This window comes from Malus sylvestris, chromosome 8 (genome assembly GCF_916048215.2).
Source record: "Malus sylvestris chromosome 8, drMalSylv7.2, whole genome shotgun sequence".
Lineage (NCBI taxonomy): Eukaryota > Viridiplantae > Streptophyta > Magnoliopsida > Rosales > Rosaceae > Malus > Malus sylvestris.
Genome location: NC_062267.1, coordinates 13,278,084 through 13,291,476, shown reverse-complemented (window position 1 = coordinate 13,291,476; position 13,393 = coordinate 13,278,084). Strand labels below are relative to the sequence as shown.

Sequence of the window (13,393 nt, the reverse complement as noted above, 5' to 3'; positions counted from 1 at the left end):
CAGAAAATGTGTGTGAAAATAGAGAGTATCTTGTAAGGAATTGAGCAAATTCTCTAAGGCATGTTACTACATTCAAAACATTGTTTTAATTGGTTAATTGTGAACTAGTAAGTAGTGACTGTCATTAAGTTTGTGCTCAAGTTGAAGATAACCAAAATCTGTGGGAATGATGATTTTTAACATGTCATGTGCATTGGAAACTCCTGAGGCAAATGTTGGAAGGTTAGGTTGTGTTTTGTTTGTTTTGTTTCGTTTTGTTTATTTTGTTTTGCTCGAAGACTAGCAAAAGCCAAGTGTGGGAATTTTATAGGAGCATATTTATGCAACTTAGTTAGCTTGTTTCTTGGCATTTACTTAGTTTAATTCTAGTTATTTTAGTACTTTAAGCTATTTTCGTGTGTTTGTAGGTTCAAATAACAAAGTTAGCAACAAAGTGCTATTTGGAGCATTTTGGAGCATTTTTGGGCCAAGATTGGATAGTGCAAGCATGGAGACATGAGGATGGACATTTTTGAAGATTTGAAGGCTAGAAATCAGCATGTGTGTGTGCAAGTGTGTTGACCTACAACTACAAACATCCATCCACTAAACCCATTACATCCACTCATTACCAAACATCCATCCACTACACCTATTACATCCACTCATTACCAAACACTCACCCACTACACCCATTACATCCACTCATTACCACAACACCCACCCACTACACCCATTACATCCACTCATTACCAAACATCCATCCACTAAACCCATTACATCCACTCATTACAAAACACTCACCCACTACACCCATTACATCTACTCATTACCAAACATCCATCCACTACACCCATTACATCCACTCATTACCAAACATTCACCCACTACACCCATTACATCCACTCATTACCACAACATACACCACTGCCACCTTAATTAGATGGTGGTCCTCTCCCTAGCCTATAAATACATCCACCTTTCACCATAACTAAGGGGGGAGATCCATCCAAAGACACATTCACACGGACAGTTTAGGGAGAAGGGAGGAAGACACATTCTGCCACAAGGTAGAGTCTTTTCTTCTTAACCATTGTACACATTCCCACAACAAAAACACAATTCCATGCACCTTCATTTCCCTTTCCTTGCCGTGACCTCTATCCAACCTAAACACATTCAGCCATTCCCTTCCATATATCCGTACGCATCCATCAAACCACACCTTGTGCCGCAACAAAGAGAAGAAGAAGGACCCTTGGACGTGCTTGCCATTCAAGTTGGATTGTTTGAGCTTTTTAGGTGTTTTCATTCTTTTGTTTTCAATGTCTAAATTTGTTTATCTTTACTTTGTGAGTATGAGGAACTAAAGCCCCCTTAGCTAGGGGGGAATTTGAAACCATGTTCATGCTTGCAATATGATTTGATTACTTTCAATTGTGATTCATAAGTTGTGAATTCAATTTACTTATCCATTTGAATTAAAACTAATTTGTGTGTGTTGATTGAGAGTGCACGCTTAATTTTCATGCATAAATTTGATGCTAGGATATAAGGGAGTTTCACCTAATCGTTATGAACTTATATTCACAAGTAGTAAAGGTTGCTCGTCACAACCGTGTTAAGTAAATTCTTGGCATAAGTTTCATGCAATTCATATTTACAAGTGTTTCGTCAATGCTTATGATTTTCATAGAACTTAATGATTCTTGCTTGTATCTTTATTATGCAATTCATGTAGGGAACTTGTGGGGAATGCTTTGGGTTGTTGTATGCAATCATCCAATTCAATGAAATTAGGAAAATCTGGGGGTTAATTAGTGCAATTCACAGTTAATCTGGGGCGTTGAGAATTCATAGGTTAGTGAAAAGCAATTGGAAATCGTTTTGTTTGCAAGTGTGTCATGTGTGGAGAAGAACCTCCTAGCTAGCCTTCCATCCATTCAATCTACTCAATTTCGTGCAGATTTCATTAGTTCTTTAATTTACTTGTTTTGTTTTCAAATTCGTCAAAACCAAAACCCCCTTTACCTTGTTGAGTCATATTAGTTAGAAACTGATTTAGTTTATGTTTTTTTAAGTGTTTCGAACCAAGTTAAAACCAAAATTCGTCCAAAAGTGTGTTTAGAGTCCAAATCTGCCCAGTTTGTGTTTTTAGGCAGATTTGAGCGTTTTTAGCTTGTTTTGAGTCTTTGGAGTGTGTTTTGAGTTCTTTGAATCTAGTTTAGTGTTTTTAACTTTGTTTTTATGTTTTTAAGTCAGTTTAGAGGTTATTAGCAAGCCCTCCTAATCCCCGGTCCAGAACAATCCCTACTTACATTCTTCACTACAATTGATACAAGAGGGTTTAATTTGTGTGTTAAGTTATTTTCGCATCAGCAGCCAAGGGATTTGTTTGACGTATTAGAGGATAATGATGCAATGGAGGGTACCAAATTTGGATGATCAGATACTTGACCATGAAAATTTCCATACAAGGGTTGGTGTGGAAGAGACTCATTTTCATGAATCATTACCGTTGCCTACCCAGTTCGCTAGTAATGCCAATGCTGACGATGACACGACAGATGATGACATGGAATAAATATATTAACTGTTTTATGTGTTTTAAGTATTAATTAGACAATATTTTTGTTTTCTATTACGTATATGGTTTAAGTTCAATTTTATTTATTAAAATCTTAAAATGCTATATGAGATAACCAAAAAAAAAACTCGATATTTATTTTTTATGGGTTAAACATTTTTTTTAAAACTATTTTGCTGTTGCTTTTAGGCGACGACATGGGTGAGGTAGTGTCGGCTAAAACCGACGTGAAGTGGACTTGGGAAGACTACTTTCAATTAGTCACTTCGTACGTAAAGTGGGTCAGAAAGTGGTTGTATGATTTAATGCTGCAGTAAAGTGTGTCAGTGGTAGTGTCGGTTTAAACCGACACTAAATATAACTAAACCGACGCAACGGCCACATCATTAAAGCTTGTCAAACAATAGTGTCGGTTTTAAGCGACATCCAGATTAACTAAAGCGACGCCATGTAAATTTCAAATAACTATGTCAGAAAGTTGTTGTCTAATTAGATGCAACAGTAAATGTGTCTGTGATGGTGTTGATTTAAACCGACACGAAGTTTAGTTAAAGCGACACTGGTTTAATAACTTTTGTCAGAAGTGTGTGGAGGCCATAAATGTGTCAGTAATGGTGTCGGTTTAAACCGACACCAAGTTAAGCTAAAGCGACGCTGTTGCTGGTTCATTAAATTTTGTCAGAAGTTTGTGGATTTAATTGTACCAGTAAATGTGTCAGTGATGGTGTCTGCTTGAACCGACACCAAGTGTAGCTAAACCGACGTAACGTTTGGTTCATTAAATTTTGTCAGAAAGTAGGTGGGTTTAATTTTATCAGTAAATGTATCAGTGGTATTGTCGGTTTAAACCGACACTATGACTTAGTTATTTTGACGCCAGTAGGTTTTAAAGCGACGTCAGTGGTTTAATGTCGGTTTTAACCGACACCAAGTTAGCATCCATATTTAATCCCCTTCTTCCCCCCCCCCATTTTGCCCGCGCTTTCTTTTCTTCCCAAAATTCAGTATGTCCATCTCCCTCCCAATTTCGTCTGTTTTTCCACTGCTTCTCTCATTTCACTTTTTAGTTTTTTACTTCTTGCAAATTGTTTTGTTATGGATCATTTTGAAGATGAAAATGCTGACGAACCCCATTTCGAAGAGGAAGAAGTCGAAGGTTGTTCATTTTTAATTTATTATGGTTTTTAGTTTTAGTTTTTTTGTTTTGGTCCATGGTTTTTAATTGTTTTTTCTTTGTTTATAAGGAACAACTCAACGAGGATGGGGACCCTCGATTCCCAACTGGAAGGAACAAGTTTGTTTTTTGATGCGTCGGGAAAATGCATTAGTGAAAATTCCAATGCATTTTCAAAACATGTAGCGGCAGAGGTAAGATATTCTAGACATATGCTATTGGTGAGTGATTGGCGTCAAATCAAGGAAGATCGCAGAGAAGCTTTTTGGATAAGAATAAAGGTAGAATTATTTTTATGTTATTAGAAGAGAGTATAACTAGTCAATGTATATTGTAATAATTAATTTGCTTGATTTTTTTTATGCGTACAGGAAACTATTATTTTTCAAGAAGAGTATAAGGTGAAAATGCCAATGATCCGGCACATGACACTTCATATTGTGGAGCATGCGCATAAGGAATATAGAAATAAATTGAAAAAAAAAACATTATACTGATAAACCAGTCGAGGAGTACCGGAAAACTCTTCCTAATGTGGATCCTCAACAATGGGCTGAATTGGTCTCCTACTAGAACAAAGAAAAAAATGAAGGTAAACTTTTTATTATTTGTTTTATTAAAGTTTGTAATGTGTTTAATAAATTATTTTTTCTAGGAGATTGCTACAAAAAATAAGTATAATCGGCGATTGAAAACGATGAACTACACAACTGGTGCAAAGTCTTTTGCAAGAGTTAGGGTAGAACTTGTAAGGGTTGTTCATTTTCAAGAATTGTAGATATTTTAAAATTTAATATATTATTGGTAGAAATTTATTTATAATTTGATGGTTGGTGAAAATTGTATTTTTTTTTTGTTGACTTATAATTATAGCGGAAAAAGCATGGGAAAAAGGCGGATCCTGTTTCGTTTTTTCGTCACTGTCATACTCGAAAGGATCGCACTTGGATTGATGAAACGTCAGAGCGCACTGGGGTAATTGATTTTTTCTTTGTAATGTATCATTGTTATTAAATTTTATTATCTATAGTTGAATTCTTATTTTTAAAATTTTTATTGCAAGGCTATGGAGGGGAATATTCAAACTATGATTGAGTCTGGGCATGAAGATGGTGATGAGCTTAGGACCAGGTTTATGTGGAGACGATGGGTCCTGAGCGTCATAATAGAGTACGAGGGAATGGACATAGGGTGACTCCGGATATGGTGTCGTATGCATCTTCCTCAACTTTTTCTAGTTCTTCCAGAAGATCATCTAAGAGTTAAGTGGCAGTGTTGTTGACCAAGAACAATGAATTGAAAAGGAAGGAAAAAGCTCATGCTAAACGGATGGCAGATCTAGAATTTATGCTTGCAGAAACACGCAGCTAGCAGCAGGAACAGAATCAGCTGTTTAAGTTGATACTGCAAAAAATTCAATTGATACCACCGTATAGCCCGGGAACCCAACAATCAGGCTCGGGTCAGCCCCTTCTCCATATCCATACCCACAAGGAACCCAACAGTCACCCCAAAATCAGCCTCCTGGTGCACCTGTATATCTGTATATAGGCTATAATCAGCAACCTCCATATCCGATGTATCCAACACAGCCCATGGCTTACATGCAGTAGCCACCCATGGCTTACATGCAGTAGCAGCCACCCATGTCATACATGCAGCAGCCGCCATATCAAATGCCTGTATATCGACCTGAGATGGCTTCTTATGATGGGATTTGCCTGGATGTTCCAATTGGAGGTTTTCCTAGAATGCTTGCAGGTGGTCCATTAGATGTGGACATGACGAGGTTTATTGGATCACAAGGAGGATCTCAAGAAGCATCTCGAGAAGGAACTCAAGAAGCATCTCGAGAAGGAACGGGGTCACATTCGGGCTCTGGTTCTGCTAAATAGTGTGGTTCGCTTTCTTGTCGGCTATGTATGACACTTGTGCTAGCATTTATAGTTTCTATTTCTGTTTTTTGTATGTTGTATTTGTAATGTCGGATTTGGTGTTTGTTATGACGGATGAGTTTTTGTATGTTATTTGAAATATAAAATATTTGTTATGAGTTTTTGCTAATGGTTGACTAAAACTTGGCCTATAAATGATATATTGGTTGGAATTATTTTCATATAATTTTTTGTAATTGTTATTAATTAAAAACTGACATGAAGACTTGAAAAAATATATCAAAATATAACAATTACAATCTGACGTGAGGATTTGTAAAAAATTTTATTTTTAATATGTGTAGTGTCGCTTGTAAGCGACGTTAACTTGCGTATTTTATTATTTTAACTCAATTGATGTCGGTTGGAAGCGACACTAAGTGTGATATTTTAATTATTTATTTACTACTAAATGTCGGTTTGAACCGACATCTTGGTGCGTTTCTATGTTGCTTATAAGCGACGTCAGTGGTAATGTCGCTTTTAAGCGACGCCTTTGTTCCTTTTTATTTTATATTACTTTGCTTCATGGTGTCGGATTAAGGTGCCTAAGCGACGTCAATACCCTTTTTGTAACGGTAGCATTGGTGTCGGTTCCTATATCCGACATTGCACGATTTAATGTCAGATTTTGCCCAATAATCCGACAGTAAGTGGTGTTTCCTGTTGTTTTTAATCCGACAGTAATATCCCCATTTGTAATAGTGTGGTGACTCTTAGCTAGATCAAGTCTCACACTTAGAATCAGACTCACCATACTTACAGAACAAGAGTAAGAACAAGTGCTTCATATAAACAAATGATGGATGTCCCAAGCGACCAACAAGTTAATGGATGTTTGCACAGGGCTGATGGTTGCACTTGCTGATGGCGGTGACGAGCATTGTAGCTTAATAGCGTATGCTTGTTGAGAATTTTTCGAACTATTTTCGCTTCTTGTGATATTTTAGTGGAATTGGCTGTGAAACAATTTGGGTATTGCAAATTTTTTGGTGGATTGTTTGTTCAAGATTGCAACTCTTGGGAGCTCTTCAGGTTATGATTTTGTGCACTCCAACTGGTTGAAGAAATAGGTCAGTGAATTCTATGATCTCTACTCTGTTCTTTGGTATAGAAGAAAAGATTAGACATGGGTGCAATCCTGGTGTTTGTCGAATTACCCAACTCAAAAGTTTCATGTGAAGGTTATATTTGGTTTCTTGGTTAATTTTGATGTTAGTCTCTAGGAAGATTTAGGAAGCTATTAGGAGTGTCAATCTCCTTGGTTGATTTGGTTTCTTGGAATGTCATTCTCCTTGGTTAATTTGGTTTCTTAGAGTGTCATTCTCCTTAGCAGATTTAGTTTCTTGGAGTGTCATTCTCCTTGGTAGATTTGGTTTTTTTTTGGAGTGTCATTCTCCTTGGTAGATTGAGTATGGCTTCTCAGTTCAAAGTCGAAAATTTGTTGGGTGTGTTAAAGATAAAGCTAGATTGTACTTGTGGTTTTCATCATGGCTTCACCAACGGCAACAGTTGTAGTCTTGTGTGATGATAATGGGGTGTACAGAGGTTTTTGGTCTCAGTGGGTGCTTTCTTGTTTGCAGCAGGTTAATTCTTGAAGCACAAATCAGTCTCAAATACTGGCTGGTTCAAACTTCACTTGGATACTCCAAGTTAGTTCGAGGGGGGAGTAATAACTAATATAACAAAAATGCCACATGGCATTATTCTAGTGGTTAAGTTTGTTAATATAGTTAGAAGGGTATTATTGTAATTGGGATATATGACTATATAAGAGATGGTATAGCTATCATTTCCTTAAGTTCATTTGTATACATTTTTTCTAATCAATCTATACAATCTTTCTTGTTTCTCTCTACCAATTCTTTCTCTTCCTCTGTACCAATTTCATCTTTTATAATGTAGTTAATACTTAAGAGTTTTGAGATCCTGAAAGAAGCAGTAATTAGGATAGAAGTGGGCAGATGAATGAAGGGAGCCTAGTAGTATCCCAACAGACAATAAATTTTAAATTAGAAACAAGTAAAACACGAATCAACGATAAAGTCGGAGCAAGAGAGACATTACCTTCATCTGTCAGTGGTGAATGTATAGCATTGGCACTCATAATATAAGGATGAATATAATTTCCCAATTTATCAAATACAGCAGGATCATGAGTATCAGAAACACCAGTATCAATTATCTATATTTCAGTTCCAAATATATGCATAGCAACACCACAATTCAATGAATCCGTTTAGAAAAAGAGAAATAATAATGACAGAAAAAAGTAAAAAATAACACACACAACAGAATTGCATGAAATATTTTACCATAACACTGAATACTATTTAGGACTGTAGCAAAAAGAACTGTTCACAAGGCAATGTACTGTTTACGACAATCATATATATTTTTATATCAAAGAAATAGGGTTAGGGTTTGCTGTGGATCAGTCGGCACGACAAGAACAAACAAACCTAAGAAATATTCTACGGTAGACACAGCGGGCAATGGGAAAACACACACCAGGAACGAACTACTATAGTGCCAAGTTGAATTAAATACGAAAAATATCAAATATATTAAATAGTATTTGAGAAATTTTTGACATAGTTCATTATTATCCAATTAGAATATATGGGAGTTACAAGTATTGTGTTACCTGATATTGTATTGGCAAATATTTTTCTTTTTTACAAATGATATGATTTATAGTAAAGGAGAATGGATGAGCTAAGTCTTGCAATGAGGTAATAATAATGTGGTTTAAAGTCAAAGAAAAACTATAACAATGGTCCCTAAACTATGATTCAATTGGAAGAATAATCACTGAGTTTAAAACTCATTAGATTTGATCCCTCAGTTTGGTAAAATGTGTCCATTTATTTTTCCATTCATTGTGCTTACGCTTACGTAGCATGTGTGTGGGCCACACACTCTTGGATTTCAAATCTACAAGAGTAGAACCATATTTCATGGAAGTGGGGTGGATGGGTTGAGGGAGGATTAAAAGAAAAAGATTTAAAAACTTTGAGTTTTAATGATAAAGACAAAATAAAAGGTACAGTGAATAGTATCAGGATTGACTCTTTAATGTAAAAATATGATTTTTCATTAAAGTAAATAGTACCGAAAGATGTGGTTAAAATTCTCTTAAAGAAATAATAGGGATATGGCTATGGAGCACCCACAGGGCTGAGGGGGTTTGATTTTATTGGCGAAGAAGTTCATCGTCATCGACCTCATCACTCCGGATCTTCTCTCTCGCGGAAGCTATGGTTACGGAGCACCCATTGGGTTGATTTTCTTTTTCTTTCAAAAAACTTAGAAAGTTTTATAATTAAAAAAAAAATATCATTGCGGGTCTCAAGTGCATGCCACATAATTAGAATGGATAGCAAAATAAACGGAGTTTGGCTCGAGGATTATTGCTCAACATTTTGTCAAATTTAAGGACCAAATTTAATAGAATATTAATTTATAGATTATAGTTTTAATTAGGTTATAGTTGAGAGATTATTATTACAATTTTTTCTTAAATTTGTTTTTAACAAAAATCGAATATCTACTCAAAAGTGAAAAAAAAAAAATACTTAAACAGTAGTGCTAAGTGAGAAATATTTTTTAAACAGAATAAAAAAATAAATTTAAACCCCGAAATTAATCCACGTCAATAATCCAAAAGACAAAACGACCCAATCAAATCCAAATAACCACTGACCAAAGGGGTGGTTTCTCCGTCATTAACCAAAATTCGGCGTGTATTTTAAGCGGCAACGCCTCCCATATAAATAATCTCTCTCTCTCTCTCTCTCTCTCTCTCTCTCTCTCTCTCTCTCTGTGTCAAATCCAAAAAAGATTCGATCTTTCTCGACCCACCACCCTCTGGAAATTCTCTCTGAGGTCGCGCTTCGCCGAGTCGAAACCAAAAGTTTGGCGATTTTCTTAGTTGGATTCAATTTTCTCGAGAAAATGTCCGGTAAAGGAGCAAAGGGTTTGATAATGGGTTTTCCGTCCCAAGCATTTTTTTTGTTCGATAGTTTCGTGCATTGAGATGTCTCAAGGATGATTTACAGTAATCTTTCATGGAGTTAGTTTAGTTTTCTGTTAAGCAACAGGGCATGGCATGCAATGCAATGCAGTTGTTTCAGAAATTCCTACTTCTACAATGAGTTTAAGATAGGTTCTTCAAACTTGATGAGGTTAAAATTTCCCGTTGAGGCTAGGAATTGATATTATCTTACTCTCATAAAATCCTGAATAACTTGTTACCGAATAGTAAAGTCCCGGTTTACTGAACTTTAAACGATGATATTTCTTTGTGTTTGTGTGGAGGTTGTGCCGGATGGATATAGGGGGAATCATAAATGGCCGAAAGATATAAAATCAGGATCTGATATGCGGCTGTCTCTATGTTAATTATTTATTCATTATGTTGATCTCTACTATTGGAACATTGGTCCATTGTGTCGTTTCCTACTTTCCTGTAATTTTTTTCGAAGCCGTAATATGTTGGTGAGGCATGAAAGCAGGCAGAGCTATTGGCATAATACCCCAATTGAACATAACCTGATAATTGTGACTACCTACATGGAAGGTGCCTTTAAAGGCTTGCCTAAATAATTCTGTCAAAGGCAGATCACAGAAATTGTGTTTGCGAACAATTCAACCTTATTTCGATGAGATGGGACACATTTTGTAGGCCGAATAATGTTTCAAAAGGAAACTTTCATTGCTGGGGTTGCTAGCGTGGTAATATATGGTTTCAGACCATGGTTGACAAAAGCTTTAGGTGTATGTTTCTGTGTCCTATTTTCCTTTTCCAAGGTTCTGGTCCATGTGTAAATAGTCGGTTGAGATGGCTGTTCTTTCTTCCTGTTCTCCAACGTTAAATGGTAGTTTGCATTATTTCGTTTAATAATGACTACAATATGATCAGATGTGTCATTGACCTGGGTGAGGTGCTGTATATTTTTGCTTTAGATGATAATTTGGGTTTCAAGTATAGGCTCCTGAAGTTGTTCCAGGCATGAGTATATCAAGGACTTTTGCCCACGTGTTGAAGATTTTTGTAGTTCTTACAGTGTTCCAGTTAACAATGGATTGTGTTTGGTTTCTTGGTAATTGGTATAATATACCCATTGGGTTCCTGTTTCAGATACATGAATGCACATTCCTGCAGTTCCCAGTTGGTCGAATTCACCATCTTTTGAAGACAAGGGTTCAAGCCAGTGGAAGAGTTGGCGCAACAGCTGCCATGTACTCTGCCGCTATCTTAGAGTATCTTACGGCTGAAGTGTTGGAGCTAGCAGGCAATGCAAGGAAAGATTTAAAGGTGAAGCGCATCACACCCAGGCACTTGCAGCTTGCAATTCGTGGTGACCAAGAACTCGACACCCTGATCAAAGGTACAATAGCCGGTGGCGGCGTGATCCCTCACATTCACAAGTGTCTCATCAACAAGTCCACCAAGGACTAGTATCCTTGTGGGTTCGCTCTCTCTCTCTCTCTCTTAATATCGACCAGATCGTGGCCGATTATAACTGGAAGTGCATTTCTAAAAACAAGTATCCGAAGTATGGGAGACAAATCTTGACAAGAGTTGGTTTAAATTAAGGGAAATGATGTGCATGCGGAGAAAAGGGGTGTGCGGACATTTTATCTCAGGGATCCGACCAAAAACAGGTATCCGAAATATGTAGGCAGGATGCAAAGAACACCAACTAAAAGTTGATACTAGGAATATGTTTAAACTAAATTGGATATTAATCCCACTTAAATTGGATCACCAAGAGAATAAAAACAGCATAAAAGAAACCAGCCGATTAATTAAAGACATAATCCGAATTTTGCGTTCTCGCCTCTGCCATACACGGATTGGGAGGCACCTGTACAACAGCTTCAGGGAGGTAGGTCGAGTCCCCATGACCCGACCTCTCAAGAATTTTGCGTTGAAACGCGAGGTTTTCCTCAGTGACTGTTCCTATTGAATGGGAAGAGTTCATGAAGACCCGCCTTGTGACCTTTCGCGAATCCTCCGGCTTATAGCACGAGAAATCAACAAGGTAAACAGGCTGTGGACGAGTAAGGAAATAAAGGGTCAATAAGAAGACCAAAAGAGCCGAGCAAAGGACAACGGATATGAGATTGAACCTGAGCTGATCCCAAAGGTCATGGAGGTCTACACAGTTGTGCCACAGTGAGAACACAAAGAGGGGATAAAAACAGGTACATTCCATGGGTGATAAGGTAATGGTATCCGATCTTTGCCTACTTCAGTTTCACAGATTGTTTGAAATCGGGGAGCTTCAATGAGGCCGAGGACACTGATGATGAAGGGATTGAAGGTGTGTTTAGATTGGAAGGTGACATTTTTCCGAAAATTCGAAGAGAGATGTCACCCCTGATCTCAATAGAACAGTAGCATTAATGAAGTTGTGAATCCTCTTTCCTCAAAATCGAATTTGAACTGCATTTCGGGTTACAGGATGCGATTTTGTGTAGAGGAACCAAAGATTCTAGGGACTGGATTTTCTAGGGACATTCTGGTATGTTTGGGGTGTTTCAGGAATTAGTTTTTCTCTGGATTTGGTAACGGCGCAGATTCCAGCTCTCAAAATATGAAAAACAGAGAGATTTTAGGTTCGAGGTTTCAAGTTGGTGAGTGCGCTTAACTGTGGCCATGGGAGGCTGAAATACTTCTGTGAGTCTTCTCAACCCCAAAAAAAAGTAGATAACCGAGGGTTGCCACAAGTTGTCCTCCTTTTTAAGATAAGAACAACAGAAAACAGCAATTGCAGCTCAAAGGACCTAAAAAAATCGCTTCAAAATAACCAGAAAGCACATAAAAAAGTAAGCATGTTTGACGTTTTATACCAAATATCAAGTTAAAATGAATTGATTCAAAGCATTGCATGCGATCCAGATGAGAAAATTGAATTCTGAAGAAAAACCCAGATGAGAAAAATGACCTGAAATTGCAAATCTGATCAGAAATGTTGGATTTTTAGCTGAGAAAAACGAATGGTTTCTTCTGCTTTCCGAGTCTCGTGAGTCTGTGGGAGCGAGGAGGCAGAGTCGGGACAAAGAAAATGACTTTCAAATGTTGTCGTTTTTGTCAAAGATTTTCAAATGTTGTTGCGTGTCTTGTGTTTGGGTTGAGTCGTTAGTCTGCAACTAAAATACTATGAATCATAATCACGCTGTTAAATGTTTCTAGGAAACTGAATTTTTTAAATAAAAGAAAAAGGAAAAAAAAAAGACCAAGGGTTTGTATAGGGTTTTTGTGCTGAAAAAAAAAAAAACACTTTTCAGAAGTAGAGTTAGAGTTGCTTTGCTGTTTTAGACTTATTAATCATTATTTTGACCAAAAAACACTTTTTTTCTTCTAATTTGACAATTACAATTTTAGCCCGAGTTAAAAAAATAAAAAACTTGTTTTAAAATAATTTCAACAATGTCAAACCAGCCCGAAAAAGAGTAAGATTTATTAGCAAACAATATGTGGTTTCATGAGATATGTTACAAAATACAAACTACCATAACCTGTTTTAGCATTTGAGAAGAGCTAGAGCTGCTCACAAGCATGGTCACGTCACATGATGTGAATTTTATTATGCTTCAATATAGGACACGCGTTTTGAAGCATAATTAGACGTGTGGTGAATGATTTAATAAATTAGAATTCAACAATCAAGAATTCTGGTGTATTGAATGATTGTAAGCACCAATAGA

General features: G+C 36.8%; 1 protein-coding gene across 1 annotated transcript; it reads left to right on the top strand.

Moving 5' to 3' along the window:
* The first annotated feature begins 6,504 nt into the window (after positions 1-6,504).
* Positions 6,505-11,138, top strand: LOC126631379 (probable histone H2A variant 3). Its single transcript, XM_050301525.1, has 3 exons — positions 6,505-6,572; positions 10,599-10,686; positions 10,818-11,138. Exons 1-3 carry the CDS (start codon positions 6,505-6,507, stop codon positions 11,136-11,138), a joined length of 477 nt encoding a protein of 158 aa, XP_050157482.1.
* Positions 11,139-13,393: the final 2,255 nt, after the last annotated feature.

Bases quoted from the DNA above. Each gene is read 5' to 3' on its own strand.
- LOC126631379 (XM_050301525.1), top strand. From the start codon at position 6,505: ATGGATGTTTGCACAGGGCTGATGGTTGCACTTGCTGATGGCGGTGAC. The intron at 6,573-10,598 runs GTATGCTTGTTG...CAATATGATCAG, and splicing joins GAGCATTGTAGCTTAATAGC to ATGTGTCATTGACCTGGGTG. The intron at 10,687-10,817 runs GCATGAGTATAT...TTCCTGTTTCAG, and splicing joins GGCTCCTGAAGTTGTTCCAG to ATACATGAATGCACATTCCT.